Source organism: Plecotus auritus (assembly GCF_963455305.1).
Source record: "Plecotus auritus genome assembly, chromosome: 5".
NCBI lineage: Eukaryota > Metazoa > Chordata > Mammalia > Chiroptera > Vespertilionidae > Plecotus > Plecotus auritus.
In genome coordinates, this window is record NC_137776.1 from 80,975,890 (window position 1) to 80,993,244 (window position 17,355).

Consider the following 17,355-nt stretch of genomic DNA (forward strand, 5'->3'; position numbering starts at 1 on the left):
CCAAGAGGTCGGCTGTTCCCGTGCACTCGCGGGCCCAAACTCTGCTGCAGGTTGCCCTCTGTGTGTGGGGTGACGGGCTGGGCGTGGCTCTTGGCCTGGAGCCTTCCATGTCCCCCACCAACCACCCCCAGTTCCCTGTTCACCATCGGGTGATGGGAGCCTGCCGGCTGGGGAAAGGAACCAAGAGGTGGTCAGTGTGCCTCATAGTGACTGGTTGAGCAGTTGTTCTGGTCGTTCCGCTGTTAGGGTCAATTTGCATATTACCCTTTTATTATATAGGCTTATATATCATGAGTTTATTTTAGCAGAGAGAATGTGGATAATTTAGGGGCAGAGATGATATCTTGCCCATCTTTATATCTATAACTAGAGGCCTGGTGCACAAAATCGTGCACTGGCTGTGGGTTGGGGGGGTTCCCCTTAGCCGGGCCTGCGACTTCTCACAGTCTGGGAGCCCTCAGGGGAAGTGTGAATGACAGCTTAGGCAGTTGGACATCCTTAGTGTTGTCCCAGAGGTGGGAGAGGCTCTCGTTACCGCCACTGCGCTTGCCAGCCATGAGCCCCGCTTCTGGCTGAGCGGTGCCCTCCCTGTGGGGAGCGCACTGACCACCAGGGGGCAGCTCCTTCATTGAGCAGCTGTCCCCTGCTGGACAGTGCACATCATAGAGATCAGTCGTTCTGCCGCTCGGTCGATTTGCATATTAGAGTTTTATTATATAGGATGTTTAGCACAACACTTAGCACATGGCAGATGCTTAAGAAATGCCTGTTCATTAGATTCCACATGAATGAAATCATATGGTACTTGTCTTTCTCTATTGGCTTATTCCACTTAGCATAATGTTCTCCAGGTCCATCCATGCTGTTATAAAGGGTAAAATTTTCTGGAATTTAATAAACAAACAACCACCAAGCAAAATAAGGGACAGTTTCATAGACAGAGAGCAGGTAGACAGTTTTGGTGGGAGGTGGGGTATTGGGGGATGGGTGGAGGATTGAGCAAAAAAGAAAAAGAGAAATCATGGACATGGAAAACAGTGGTGACTGTGGGGGCCAGGGGGGAAGTGGAAGAGGGCATAGAGGGGGTAAATGGCAATGGAAAAAAGAAATGCCTGCCCAATAGACTAATGATTTCATCTTTATTTTGGGACTTAAACAAGTCAGGCAAAGTTGACTATCTTCGTCCTCATGTCATACCTATACTCCTTCAATCCACTTTTCATTTAGGCAGTTCTCCTTTGGAGGTCTATTTTAAGTGTAAACTAGAAAATCAAGATGGCACTGAATACAATAAACCCTGAATTAAAATAAAGGTTTATCTTGAGGTATGATATAAGTCTCACTAAAGAGAGCTAGCTGTTCATGATTTCTTCGATGTGCACATACCCAATAAAACTGTTTTCTTTTTATTGCAATGTATTTAAAATAACTCCCACTCTGGAAGTTAACACTTAGAGGATGGGTTCTTAACCTGGGAGTCTTCTACCTCATGAAAGCATTGGTGAAATATTTTGTGGCCCGTCAGCAGATGACTGGATCAGAAAACTATGGTACATCTACACAATGGAATACTATGATGCCATAAAAAAGAAGGAATTACTACCATTTGTAGGCACCTGGATGGAATTAGAGAACATTATGCTAAGTGAAATAAGCCAGTCAATGAAAGAAAAATACCACATGATCTCACTCATTTGGGGATAATGAAAAACATTATAAACTGATGAACAAAAAGATAGATACAAAGGCAGTAAAGCATCAAACAGACTGTCAAATTACAGCGGGAAGGTTAGTGAGAGGTGGGGGAAATAAGAGATCAACTGAAGGACTTATATGCATGCATATAAGAGTAACCAACGGATGCAAAACATTGGGGGGTGAGGGCATGTATGGGAGTGGGGTGGGGGGGCAATGGTAAGATATGTACACATATAATACCTTAATAAAAAAAGAAAAAGAAAAAGAAAAAGAAATATTTTGTGGATAAGCCTTTTTGTGGGAAATACCTTAAAGGGGTCAATGACCTGCCAAAAAGTGAAAATCTATTTATTCATTACCCTGGTAAACAAAGGATTTCATGATTGGTTAGTGACTCAAATAAGCACATTAAAAATCATAGGGTTGAAGGTTTATAAACTAAGAAAAAAGGAACAAATATTCTCACTTTAACTAAGTTTAAAAACTCATAAATGAATACATTAAGTTCTTGTTCAGTTGGGTGCATTATCCTAAGAATATTTTCCTCCATCTTTTTTTTCATGATTCATGTTAACTCTGCATTTCAATTTAGTCAAAATTTCTTGGTAATTCCGTATTTCCCAAAATTCCTACATACAGCATAAACTATTTTTATATCACGCTGAAACACATATTGCAAAAAGATACTTACACATGTGTATCTAGAAGACTACCAACATCATAACTCTAAGAATCTAAAATGTTTCTGGTGTACTTCAAACACTGCAATCTTATTCTAATAATAGAGGCCTGGTGCACGAAATTCATGCACGGGGGTGGGGGTGGGAAGGTGTCTCTCAGCCCCGCCTGTACCCTCTCCAATCTGGGACCCCTTGGGGGATGGCCACAATCCAGGACTGCTGGCTCCTAACTGCTTGCCTGCCTGCCTGCCTGATTGCCCCCTAACCACTACCCTGCCAGCCTGATGGCCACCAAATGCTCTCCCCTGCCAGCCTGATGGCCCCCAACTGCCCTCCACTGCCGGCTGTTGGCCCCCAACTGCCCTCCCCTGCCGGCCTGATGGCCCCCAACTGCCCTTGCCTGCTGGCTGATGGTCCCCAACTGCCCTCCCCTGCCAGGCTGATCACCCTCAACTGACCTAGCCTGCCGGCCTGATTGATGCTTAACTGCATCAATTGCACTCAACTGTCCTCCCCTGCCGGCCTGATCGCCCATAACTGCCCTCCGCTGCTGCGACCCGCCTCCTCTGCCGGGCCCCATCTCCACTGTGCACGTGGCCATCTTGTGACATTAGGGCATAATGCGTTAGGGTGTGACGACCACCTAGGCCAGTGGTTGGCAAACTGCGGCTCACGAGCCACATGCGGCTCTTTGGCCCCTTGAGTGTGGCTCTTCCACAAAATACCACGTGCAGGCGCGCACGTACAGTGCGATTGAAACTTCATGGCCCATGCGCAGAAGTCGGTTTTTGGCTCTCAAAAGAAATTTCAATCGTTGTACTGTTGATATTTGGCTCTGCTGACTAATGAGTTTGCCGACCACTGACCTAGGCTATTATTAGTATAGATCAGCCTTGGGCAAACTACGGCCCGCGGGCCGGATCCGGCTGTTCTATCTGGTTCTCTTGCTCTCCCCTCCGCTCCTTTACTTTGAATTTATATTAGTTCACACAAACACTCCATCCATGCTTTTGTTCCGGCCCTCCAGTCCAGTTTAAGAACCCATTGTGGCCCTCAAATCAAAAAGTTTGCCCACCCCTGGTATAGATTCTAACTCAGTAATGGAGACATACATAGTAAATTATGGTATTCTAAAAGCAATAAAAACCTTGTAAATTTAATTTTTACCTGGGATTGTTTTTTAATGTATTTACTAAAAATTCATGTAGATCTATGCCAGTTGAATCAGTGTATTCTTGACTGGAATCTAAAAAAACAACAACACAAAAACACAGTATAAAGTTGTTTGAAAATAAATCCCATTCCCTTTTACACATGATACATATCTTAAATAAAATGAGGTGCCCCACATTGAAAAAGATTAACGAAGTAGGAAAAGGAAATTTATGATGAAATCAGATGGCTACTATTTTTCTATTCCCATATAATGAACAGATGTAGGTTTATATAACTGCATGTACATGCACATTCTTAAAAAAAAATTCTCTCTCGCCTGGCCTGAGTGGCTCAGTTGTTTCGGTGTCCCTCTGTGCACTGAAAGGTCACTGGTTTGATTCCGGGTCAGGGCACATGCCTAGGTTGTAAGTTTGATCTTGTTGGGAAGCCTTTGGAAGGGAACTGATCATTGTCTCTCTGTCCTTCCCTTCTCCTTTTCCCCTTTACTTTCTCTAAGGAAGTCCTTGGTGAGGATTAAAAAAAAAAAAAATCTCTCAAATGTGACAGTTTAATTTACTCTGAATCCTTTAAAGATCCTTTTATATACTCACCACAATCCTCATTTTCTAAAATGCCTCCTTCAGTAAAAAAATTAGAATAATTTATTCAATTAACTACATTGGTAGCAAATTAAGACAGGTTAGTTCAATTGTGAACAAAGATGGATAAAATAATTTGGAGGTAGATAGGAATTTTAGTTCTGAAAGAACACTAATTTAATTAGATATGATTAGGCCTATCACTAAAGGCTTGCTTTCAATATACTTTAAAAAATTTTTATGTTTATTTCTTCCCTCTATGCTGTTTATAATACTGATCAGCATAATTGAGTTTGTAAATTAAAAAAGCATTTTTATAGATGTGCAATAGATGACGGTGAAGCCCCTTAAAATTTATCATGAAAGATAAACATTCTGGTTTCCAAGAATATTTTTACTGGATACTGAATATTTAGCCATCAGCTCTTTTTTTTTTTTTTTTTTTAAATCCTCACGTGAGGATATGTTTTTTTTTTTTTTTTAAATATATTTTATTGATTTTTTTACAGAGAGGAAGAGAGAGGGATAGAGAGTTAGAAACATCGATGAGAGAGAAACATCGACCAGCTGCCTCCTGCACACCTCCTACTGGGGATGTGCCCGCAACCAAGGTACATGCCCTTGACCGGAATCGAACCTGGGACCCTTCAGTCCGCAGGCCGACGCTCTATCCACTGAGCCAAACTGGTTTCGGCAAGGAGGATATGTTTTTTTAAAAAAATATATATTTTATTGATTTCTTTTACAGAGAGGAAGGGAGAGCGATAGAGAGTTAGAAACATCGATGAGGGAGAAACATAGATCTGCTGCCTCCTGCACACCCCCTACTGGGGATGTGCCTGCAACCAAGGTACATGCCTTGACTGGAATCAAACCTGGGACCCTTCAGTCTGCAGGCCAACGCTCTATCCACTGAGCCAAACCGGTTAGGGCCTGAGGATATGTTTTTATTGATTTTTTAGAGAGAGGAATGGGGAAGGAGGGAGAGAGAGAGAGAGAGAGAGACCAATTGTCCCCCCATACATGTCCTGACCAGGAATTGAACCCACCACCTTTTGGTATATGGGATGAGACTCCAATAAACTGAGTCACCTGGCCAGGGCATCAGCTCTTTGTATCATAAAGAATTAAGTAATATTTTTAGTGAAATAAGTATTCAAATTATAGTAATTCTATTATTTCAATAGGAGATAGACCAATTAGAGATAAAGACAGTTATCTTCCTCAGTGACTCTGCTATGTGTTGCAGTTTTTTAATTATTGTGTCTTACTGATGTTCAGAGCTGTATTATTCCATTTTGCGCAGATGAGCAAATACTATATTATCCCTTCAGTCTGTTCTGTATCATATATATATAATAGAGGCCCGTTGCACGATATTCATGCAAGAATAGGCCTTCCTTCCCCTGGCTTCGCTCCCAGACGCCTGGGATCCTGCAAGTCCCCGCTCCCGGCCGCAGCACTGCTTTTGTAGCTCCCTCCGCCCACCCTCCCCCTTATAGCAGGCATCCCGCCCCGCCGTTCTGTGCCTGCATATGCAAATTAACCCACCATTTTTGTTGGGTTAATTTGCATACTCACTCCTGATTGGCTGTGGGCATAGCGGAGGTACCGTCAATTTATATGTTTGTCTATTATTAGGTAAGATAAGGGGTAAGTAATGGAATTACCAGTGACACTAAAATTTTGTTTAAAAACAACCCACAAAAATAAATTGCAAACCTCTTGATAACATTTTTCTGGGTAACTTATCACTGGCTTTTTCTTTTTCTGCTTCATCTTTTGAGGGCTTCTCCTCTTTTTCAAATGATTGTGTTAACTGGATCTGAATTTTCTCCTGTTGGAAGGTAAAATCAGTTTAAATAAAAATATAGAGCAATTCAGTTAATACCACACACCTGTAGTAACACAGTGTGTGTGGAGGGGAAAAAAAACTATTATTTTATCTAATTAGATTCTTCAAAGTAGAATACAACTTAAAAATATTTTTACCATATTTATTGAAGTCCAGATAGCAAAATTTAAAATGCTGACTATATCAATTGAAACATATCCTGGAAATTATTTTAGAGAAAATAAATGTTTCCTATAACAGTTTAAATGTATCTACTTGCAAAGCTCCTGGAGAATCAGAACCAAGGTCTTTTTAACCTATTTTTTGCAATGAAGATGCCAAGCAAAGATATAAGAATTATCATCAATCATGACAACAGGAAGACATAAGTATCAAATCAACACTTAGTAAAAAGTACTTTTTTTGAGGGGGGCCGGAGAGAGACAGAGAGAGGTAAAATCTTATATTCCTTCATTCTCTTGACATATAAAAAAAATGTAAGTACAAAATATCCAAAACCAAATTTACATGACTTTTCATTATTTGAGATTTATATATCACTGTTCTTCCTCAATCACCACAAAGTTTATAAAGATTTCAAGCAAGACTGCTTTCCTTCCTGATACGTAGTAATTCACTGTAAAGTAACCATATTGTATAAGACTATAAAGGAGAACTAATTCTACATTTCACTTTTTTAAATATATTTTTTAAATATTTTATTGATTTTTTTCTTTTTTTAAAATATATTTTTTATTGATTTTTTACAGAGAGGAAGGGAGAGGGATAGAGAGTTAGAAACATCGATGAGAGAGAAACATCGATCAGCTGCCTCCTGCACACTCCGCACTGGGGATGTGCCCGCAACCAAGGTACATACCCTTGACTGGAATCGAACCTGGGACCCTTAAGTCCGCAGGCTGGTGCTCTATCTACTGAGCCAAACCAGTTAGGGCTACATTTCAGTTTTAAAACAATATCATTACATGTAATTTCTGAACCCAAAGGAATTAGTGAAAATTAATTCATATAGCCTAAAATGGTAAATGTCACACAGCTCTGTTTATTCAGGCAAAGTTATCAAGAAAGGGAGAATAACTTCCAGACCATTTCTACTAAAGATAAAGGTGTAGTTTAATTGTAGACTAAATTATACTGTTGTCCATAGTGATGAAAAACATCAATCAATTACTTCACTTCTCTTCTCTGGGAGATGGTTGGTGGTGGTAATAAATGCAGTAAGTCAATATCAAAGGGAATATAAATTTCAGTGTTCTTAAACTTTCAGCCATCAGGATTTCTGTTAAACATCTCTGACCCCCCACACCACAAAAATTTTTTTTAAATAGTAATTGGCAAAAAATTTCAGGTCAAATATAGTATTTTTTCCTATAGGTTTGCTGAGTGCTATTTTCATCTCTTCAATTCTGCTTCCCCTTCCATCTCAGTTCAAATTTATGTTCAGAATATAGTGCAAAAGCTATGTACTGGCAATTTTCACTAAAATTGCTGAACTTTATACATTCATCAACTGGTAATCATTTTTCTCATTATGACTAATTTTCCTTTTTTTTAAATTAAATTTATCAGGGTAACATTGGTTAATAACATTATATAAACTTCAGGTGTAAAACTTTATAATGTATCCATATACTCTATTGTGTGCTCACCCACTGGAAATCTAGTCAGTCTCCTCACCCGAGGATATTTTTCCATTGATTTTTAGAGAGTGGAAGGGAAGGGGGAGGGCAGGGGGAGAGATAGAGAGAAGAGAGAAAGAGAGAGAGAGAGAGAGGGAGAGAGAGGAATATCAATATCAATGTGAGAGAGACACATCGACTGGTTGCCTTTGCATGTGACCCAACCATGGCCAGGGATCGAGGCTGCAACTGAGGTACGTGCCTTTGACTGGAATCAAACCTGAGATGCTTCATTTCAAAGGTCAATGCTCTATCCACAAAGCCTAACCGGCCAGAACTATTTGTTGCTTTTTTGTGAAATGATATGGTTCTTGTCCTTTTCCACTTGACTTATCTCATTTAGCATAATATTCTCAAGATCCATCCATGTTGTCTTATGACTCATTTTCTAATCTACTTTCCTTATTTTTAAAATAACTGTAAGATAGATATTTAAAAATGAATCCCAGAAGTATGTTTTGGAAATAGAATATTAGAAGTGTTCCTGACTTACAGCTTCTATTCCTGTTACTCAAGGATAATCTATGAAATCTGGGTTGGAAGAAAAGATTTCACATTTAGACAGCCACAAAAGGCACTCCCAATGACTATCAGGTTTCATTTCTAAATTCTCCTACTAAAGTTGTATATTATAATTACAGATATTAAACTATTTTATCAAGATGAATTGTATTTAAAAATCTAGAGGCTTAATGTACTGAGGTCTGGCTTCAGTTGATACTGAGACCTTGTTTTCATTAGCAAATAAGGCATATTTTAAATGCTGAAATCCATACACAAACTCTTCTGACTATAAATAAGCAACATCTCCATAGGAAGTTGTAATTCCTTTACTCTTCTTCACTCAGCGATTGACATTTATTACTGGTCACTTCCCTCTCATAAGCTCTCATTAGACACAAGTAACATCTCTCTATTAACTGCCGCTCAACCTTTTGACTAATGTGCTTACTCCAGATTAATTCCTCAAAAATCACATTCTGAAGCACGCATTATTAGGTGGAAAGTGTCTCTACCATCAAGGATTAGATACTAGGACATTTCATGAGAAATAATTTTTTTTCCTGTTCCCATTCAGGTGCAATTTAGTTAACTCAAGACTTGGAAAAAGTTCAGTAAAAGGGTAAAAGTAGGCTATTATCTCAAAAGACAAAAATTACTGTATTCAAGAGAAATTGAGAACAAATGTACTAAGTGGAATAACAGCTCTTTGAACTATGAATGCAAAAATTATTAACTGAGATCAACAGTATATACATTAATTTATAACAGACACTCCTGATATTATATTTTTTCCCATATAAATTTTCACTAGCTAAATTTATATAGCACTCTAAGAATTTCGCTCCAATATTTTTCAGATAGATAAAATGTACTGAAAAAACAAACAAAAAAAACCCCCAAAACAATCACATTATAGTTTTTCTCAAAAAGAATGCAGTTTTCTGTATAAACAATATTATGAATGCCTGACCCTTCTCATTTTTTCAGTCTCCTTGGACTAATTAATTAGTCCATGAGGCTAGGATGGTATAACATTTTGGACAACAGAAAGAATACATTTTTAAAAAATATTATATTATTCCACCCTGGACAGGCATAACCTTTACTCTAATTTGTACAAAAGAACTTTTTAAAATTGCTATTTCAAAAACAATTTTATTAAATTTCTTTCAGAGTGTATCATAACTCTTCAGCCTTATCAACAACCATGCAAAAGCCAAAGGCTAACATTTGAAAATGTTCTCGGGCAACAGTTCTTAGTAAATCCATACACCAATATTAGTAAAATATTTTGACTGTATTTCTACTTTTTCTTAGAAAATTCTGTTATTTTATTGTTAAAAAATATTTACTTTATAGAATGAATGCATATAGCTTTCTTCTGTTTTCAAATTGTAAATAAATCACAAATAAATTCTGAGCCCTATGTTCCTGACACTTGATCACAGTTCAAAAGAAATTGATTTTTTGGAATTTTTTTACTGACAAATAATCTATTTAAAAATCTCCTCCCATTTAAAAAATATATATATATTTTTATTGATTTCAGAGAGCAAGGGAGAGGGAGAGAGAGAGAAACATCAATGATGAAAGAGATCACTGATTTACTGCTTCCTGCATGCCCCACACTGAGAATTGAGCCAACAATCCAGGATATGCTCAAACCAGGAATCGAACCATGACCTCCTGGTTCATAGGTTGACGCTCAACCACTGAGCAACACTGGCTGGGCCTCTTCTTACATTTTGGAAGCAAAGAAGTGGAGAGGGCATATTCTAAATATGTGACAGCTATCTTCAATATGTAGAACAGGCTTTTAAGAGTATCATCTTTTAAATCAAGGCAAAGAATAAGTCTTTGCCTGAATCAACAAATGTACAATTGCTATTTATTAAAAAAAAAGAAATACAACTTATCATGGCCTTTTCCTTTCTTTTTTTAGTATGCTTCTTAAAGAGCCAAAATGTTGCCTCAGTTCTTTGGAAAGTAATTGTTGGGATATACGAAGATTTTATGTTGCTTAAACTCGTAAAAAGTAGAACAAGCCATTAACAGCCAAAGTTATCATCACAGACAAATACTGATAAAGAGTCCAAACATATTTAATATATAATGCCCATAAAAGAGAAGGCAAACATCAATCCACAGCTGAGATTAACAGAAAAGTAGTCATAGCATTAAAAATAAAAAAGGCAAACCAAACTGTCTGCTTGAATCTCAGTAGTTCTATATTTTACAAGCATAGACAGAAAAGGAATTAGAAGTTTCAAGACAACTATTAGAGCCAAGCTAATAAAAGAATTGGCTTCACCATGCATTCAGCTTAAGTAAAATAATATATCAAGCAGAAGTCTTGGGTAGTTTCCTCTTCACACACAAGCAGTATTTGACAAACTTATAAAGGCCAAAATCAAAAGGGCAAATTTTATCACAATTCCACTAAGTGAAGGTACTACTTTAATACTTTTCCAAAATAACATTACTCCCTTAGAGCCATATTCCCACTTAATTATATTATCCCTAAGTTTTCCCAGAGAGAAATCATTATACTAAATCTAAGAGTGACGTAACAAGGTTTTCCCACTTTTCATGTGTATCTTGTATCACGTATTATCAAATGAATTCTCTTAGTAAAAACACATATAACACACACACATGCACATACAACTTAAAAAAACTTATTTCAGAGTGTAAATACAACTTTTATTTAACCTTATGAAAAAATTTCTCCAGGAGGCAGGTTATTCCACCATGTCTGTAAATAATAATTTTTTTTTTACCTGGTTCTCCTGTGATATCTCTGCTGTAGGGGGTGGTGGAGATTCTTCACATACTGCAAGGCTCCGAACTAGCTTTAACTTTGAGCTTGACTAAAGAAAAGTATTTAAAATTAACACTACATTTCAAAAATCTGGGGTGTATATCCAAAAGCCCCCTAGAGTTTCTTAAGTCTTTACAGTTTCTGCCACATATAGGCATAGGTGAAATGTGCAAGTTTTATATATCATTAATTACCTCTAAAATCCATTGTTAAGAGGGAAAACAAACAATTGCAGTTTTGAAAATTATAGCAATAGCAAGAATGGGAATAATTCCAATTTCAAAACCCAAAGAATGGTGAGAAAGCCATTTTCTCTATAAAAAAACCATTAAAGATACAAAAGCAATGCACAAAAGCAACTAGGCAAGACAAAACCCAAATAAAACAAAATAAGCTTTCTGCCCCAAACAAAATATGACAAAACTAAACTGATGCAGCGCTATATGAAAACAAGGATTCATCAAGCATGAAGGACGGCCCTTGGCATGCCAGCACAAAATATTTACTATACCTTAGACCTTTTTCCTGTCTGTCCAAAGGACTGCAATGGCCGCTAAATACACAAGAAAGATTTATATTAAATTTCATACTGAAACAAAGTTTTCTTCTCAATTCATAATCCTAAACCACAGAGAAACTAACTGCACGAAGAATAGAAAATGAGGAAATCAAAGTTGGTTTTAAGTAAAAATGTACTGATTCCTCCCAAAAGCACCTGTAGAAGATTCTTTTAAAATCCTTCTGTGAATTGGCATTTTCTGTAAGTGAGCAAATTACCATAATTTCTGTGTTAATTGAGCTAAATGAAATTACAAGGTAACTTCTAAGGTAGTAGAAAAATAAATTTCTTCAGTATTTTATTACATATTACATTTAGGCAAAGTTAGGAGGAAAAAACCCTACAAAAATCCTGAGGAATTTTAAGTAGCTGTGCTCAGCAAAGTTCCAAACATACTAAGGAGAATGTTGTAAATGCACATTGAGTCAGAGTACAACCACCTATATTCTGAGCCTTTTCAACCCCATATGCAGTACATCACCAGTTTACTGGTCACAGAACCATGTTTGCCTGGTCCAGGGTAAAGCAATGAAGCAGATATAAAGAAAAGAGATCAAAGTTCCAACACACACGTCCAACATGATTGCCAAATCACCTATCACATGATTGGGGAACCCAATGGAGCAAAAGTTCTAGTGTGTGATATCAGGCTTTGGTTTGGGAAAGCAGCTGAAATGACTCTAAACCAGAGCCAGATGGTTTTTAAAAATGCTTTCCTTCCTCCAACCTCCTTCCAATCTACCTCTCTAACCCCAATCCCCAAAAGTACTAGATCCAGGTACCTATCATTTATATTCATTAAAGCCAGGAAGCCAGTTTGGTACCAAACATAAAAGAGATAAGAAATCCTTAATATCTAGATCAGTATATTCACATATGAAAGAAGAGTCATCATGTCACTCTAACATCCAAAAGAGCCTTCCCTGCAGAACCAACAGAAATGAGAATCTGCAGTACCAGTGTGTCCTGTCCCTCGATCTGAGCCCCAAATTCTTGAGATAAGAGCATTGTATTTTTGGGATTCTGATCCTGGATTACCCACATTACATACAAATTAGCAGTAACAAACACAAAAGGAAAATAGAAAAAATAAAGAAAAATGACTTTCCGTTTCTTACAGAGAAGAAAATAGCTTGTATACACCACATATACACATGGCCATACTAAGAGCTTCTGCATGTTGTTATTGTCTTTTGTTTCGATTTACTTTATAATTTGTTCAAGAAAATTTCTAATTGTAACTCATATCCAAAAATAGAATTAAAAGTTATAGAGAAAGGACTTGAAGAGAAACTGGGAGAAAATCAATAGATGAATACTAGCAAAAAGGCAGAAGAGAAAATAATTTGTGACTTACTCCTGTTCTCTGCTTTAATTCCTTACAATTCTAAGTATCCAGGGTACAAAACTTTCTGCTAAAATTTTTTAAAATAAAAGAGATGATTAACTATCAAGTAAAAACTGTATTCAAATGTAGAGTTGGATTTAAATTTCTGGCTTTATTAGTAGGTGACCCTAGTCAAGTTATTTCAGTTTACTCATTTTTTTTAATGCTTTTATTGATTTCAGAGAGGAAGGGAGAGGGAGAGATAGAAATATCAATGATGAGAGGATCATTGATCAGCTGCCTCCTGCACACCCACCACTGGGGACTGAGTCTGCAACCTGGGAATCGAACCTTGACATCCTGGTTCATGGGTCGACGTTCAACCACTGAGTTACGCTAGTTGGGCCGCATTTTTTGGTTGGGAGCAGAAAGGCAAGTCAGATTCAAAGGGCAAGAAGGAACTGACACACCATTGCTTGCTTTGAAGGGGCTCTGTGAGGACTGCAGGCAGCCTACAGCCGTGGGCAAACTATGGCCCGCGGGCCGGATCTGGCTGTTCTATCCGCTTCTCTTGCTCTCCCCTCCACTCCTTTACTTTGAATTTATATTAGTTCACACAAACACTCCATCCATGCTTTTGTTCCGGCCCTCCGGTCCAGTTTAAGAACCCATTGTGGCCCTCGAGTCAAAAAGTTTGCCCACCCCTGCCTAGGAGCACAGTGGCCTTTCTACAGTCAGTCAGGAAATGTGGACCTCTGACCCACAACTGCAAGCAACTGAGTTCTGCCAATAACTAGAAGGAGCCCAGAAGCAAATTTCCCCCCAGTCTTCAGGTAAGGGCCCAGTCGAGCCAACACCTTTGAAATCCTAAACAGAGAGGTTACTTGAGCCCAAACTAATTTCTAATCTACAGATCTGATATCTACAACTGAGTAGATAATTGAGTATTGTGTTAATTAAGTTTGTGGTAATATGCTCTGCAGCAATAAAAAACTAATACACTACTTCATAAGTAAAGTATAAACTGCCAAAGTGGCATTATTCAATAAAAGTCACTATTTCATTTCAAATAGCAAAGAACTGAAATTACATACTATATACCAGAAAGCTTACCATACACACATGCACACATAACAAAGCAGAGAAAACAAGTTTGGTTTATTAAAGAAAATAACCTTTGTTTTATATTTTTGGTGTCAATTTGATAGCTAGATTTGGCTTTAAATAAAAATAATTATTTTAAAAAATTAAGTCTTTATTTCCCCACGGACCCCTTCTAGACTGCTCCCATCCCTCGCCCCAAGCCTTCACCACCCTATTGTCTGTGTCCATGGGTTATACATGTATGTATAATGCATACAAGTTCTTTGGTTGATCTCTTTCCACCTACCCACCCATCTCAAATAGATTTTATTATTTAAACCACACCTTTCACCTTTTCCCCATTTTTTTTTATTGTGGAAAATTTACACAACATGAAATTTAACATTTTGACCATTTTCAAGTGTATAGTTCAGTGGTATTGAATATAATCATAGTGTTGTACAACCATCACCACAATCTATATCTATAATTATTTTCATCTTGTAAAACTTAAACTCTGAACTCATTAAATGTAATTATCACTCTCCCCCGATCCCAACCCCTTGCAACCACTCTCTATGATTTTGACTACTCTAAGTACCTGATATAAGTCAAATTGTATGTCTTCTTTTGACTGGCTTATTTAACTTAGCATAATGACCTCAAGGTTCATCTATGTTGTAGCATATTGCTACAGAATTTCCTCCCTTTTTAAGGCTAAATAATATTGCATATTTGAGGGTATTATTTAATAATGTTCAATACAATGGAATATCCTTTCATTTGTTGATGAATGCATCTGGATTCCATGTTTTAGCTATTGTGAATAATGCTTCTATGAACATGGATGTGTAAATATCTCCTGCAGATTTCAGCAAGTGTTTTAGCATCTATAAGACTCAGCAAAAAGAGCTTGCGTTTACTGTAATATACACTGAAACGCAGATGATGCTTTTAGGGTAGTCAGGCCAAATAAGGTTGGAAATGGTCATGATTGAAGCAGCATAGTGCTCTGGGAAAAGCACATGGAGGTAGGCTAGGATTGAGTCCTGGCTGTGCCACTGGATCTCTAAGTGCAGGTCTCTGAAAATGGAAGGGCTGCTCAGCTCAACTTTAAAAACTTTTTAGCTGTAACTCTTTGAATTCTATGAATCTAACTCCAAAATGGTTGATCATTAACTTGAGCTCTTCCTGCAAACTCAGAATCTTTTGGGGAAGAAATGTCATCAGATGGGTTAACAACAGAGGACATTCCTCTCTGGAGCATTTTCTTCCTCAGGGTCTTCTTCCATGAAGGGTGATGGTAATGAAGATAATATCCACAGATGTCCCTGGGTTTCAAATGGAAACCCACTCACCCTGAACCCAAATACACAGTTCCTAAGGACTAGGTATGGTGCCCATTGATGGTCATGCCTCAGACCTCAGTGTTGATTCTTTTCTTAGAAACGTCAATGTCCCTCTGGGGTGAAAGTGAACTGGCTCAGTGGCTTTCTTCCCATTGTCTGTGGGGCCAGGACCAGCCAGACACTGCTCTGGGCTGTATGTTTCTGCTGTCATGTCATAGAAGGCCTGTACTCTTGAAAGACAGCCAAGAGGCAGGGAGTCCAGTTTCCCTAATCATTTGGTTAGAGCTGTGGTCGGCAAACTGCGGCCCGCGAGCCACATGTGGCTCTTTGGTGCCTTGAGTGTGGCTCTTCCACAAAATACCACGGCCTGGGCGAGTCTATTTTGAAGAAGTGGCATTAGAAGAAGTTTAAGTTTAAAAAATTTGGCTCTAAAAAGAAATTTCAATCATTGTACTGTTGGTATTTGGCTCTGTTGACTAATGAGTTTGCTGACCACTGGGTTAGAGTAGCTTTCACAGTTTAATGGTTGTTTTCCTTCACCAGTACTGCTGCGTTTCTCTTAGGCATATGCATCTTACATCCTCATCCATCTTACATCCTCACAGGCCTGTCAATGGAAGCTTGTTGAGATGCAGAATTTTGGGGGGCGGGGGATGTCTTAACAACCTTCTTTAGTCTGTTTTGTGGTTTTGCAGTCATCCCCATTTACTTCCTTAAAGTTGTCAACTTTAAATGGCTCTGGCAGCTTCAACTCCTTGTCCCCTTCCCTCGTGGGTGTGCAGTTTATAGGAGATACTCCTGGGAGGTAGGGGTGCCTTGGAGGTAGACTGGGGACAGAGAAAGCCCTCCTGGCTGACTCCTTTGGTGTCACATGTAAGAAATCATTGCTAAATCCAATGTCAAAATTTCTCCCTTATGTTTTCTTCTAAGACTTTTATTTGAGCTCTTCTGTTTAGAGTCTTGGAAAATTCATGTACTGGAGGGTGTCCCTCAGCCGGGCCTGCCCCCTCTCACAGTCTGGGAACCCTCAGGGGCAGGAGGTGACCCAGCGATCAGGGGAAGGCGATGCGCGAAGTGGCCGGGCCCGACTGGGTGCGGGCCCGGCCATGCCACGCACCTGCTGCCCCGGTGGGGCTGAGGGGACTGGGTACCGCGATCTTGTGGCTGTGGGAACCACCATCTTTGAGGGCGTGGCAGTCAAGTAGCATATTCCCTTCTTATTGGCCGTGGGCGTTACCATCTTTGTGATGATGTGAGGATCAATTAGCATATTCCCTCTTTATTAGATAGGATAGTGTTAGGTAAGGGTCCAACTTCATTCTCTTGCACAAAGACAGTTTTCCCAGCACCATTTGTGAAAAGGCAACCCTTTCTCCATAATCTTGGCATCCTTATCAAATTTCATTTGACCATATATGCATGGGTTTATTTCTGGGCTCTCTATTCTATTCCATTGGTCTATATGTCTATCTTTATGCTACTACCACACTATTTTGCTTACTGTAGCTTTGTAGTAAGTTCTGAAATCAGGAAGTGTGACTCGCAAATTTTATTGTTTTTAAAGACTGTTTTGGCTATTCCAGGTCCTTTGGGATTCCATATTTTAGAATAGGTTTTTCTATTTTTGCAAAAAACGTCAGTTGGAGTTTGATTTTATTTAATGTGTACATTTCTCTGGGTAGTACTGACATTTTAACAATATTAAGCGTTCCAATTCATGAACATGGGACATGTTTCCATGTATTTATGCCGTTTTTAATTTCTTTCAGCAACATTTTATAATTTTCACTAGGGAACTAATGCACGAAATACGTGCAAGGGGCTCGGCCCTCACAGCACTGGCCCTTCCAGCCGTGATAGGTGCCTTGGCCCTTGCAGCACCAGCTTTGTCCGGAAGGTCGTCTGGCTGTCTGGTCTAATCAGCATATTACACTTTTATTTTATAGATTATATTAGTCTATCACTTCCTTAAGTTAATTCCTAAGTATTTTATTCTTTCAGATGCTACTGTAAATGCGATTTCTTTTGTATTTTTCCTCTTTAGAT

General features: G+C 38.6%; 1 protein-coding gene across 4 annotated transcripts in view; it reads right to left on the minus strand.

Annotated features, from left to right (window-relative positions):
• Positions 1 to 17,355, minus strand: part of R3HDM1 (R3H domain containing 1) — a 145,084-nt gene that overhangs the window by 114,107 nt on the left and 13,622 nt on the right. For 2 of the 4 annotated variants that reach the window (XM_080667246.1, XM_080667244.1), the window contains exons 3-6: positions 11,503 to 11,544; positions 10,951 to 11,040; positions 5,855 to 5,969; positions 3,546 to 3,624 (exon numbers count right to left, since the gene is read on the minus strand). In XM_080667246.1, coding sequence (XP_080523372.1) covers positions 3,546 to 3,624; positions 5,855 to 5,969; positions 10,951 to 11,040; positions 11,503 to 11,544 — 326 coding nt within the window. The remainder of the gene's footprint in view (positions 1 to 3,545; positions 3,625 to 5,854; positions 5,970 to 10,950; positions 11,041 to 11,502; positions 11,545 to 17,355) is intronic. The other 2 variants (XM_080667247.1, XM_080667245.1) reach the window with 1 other exon arrangement.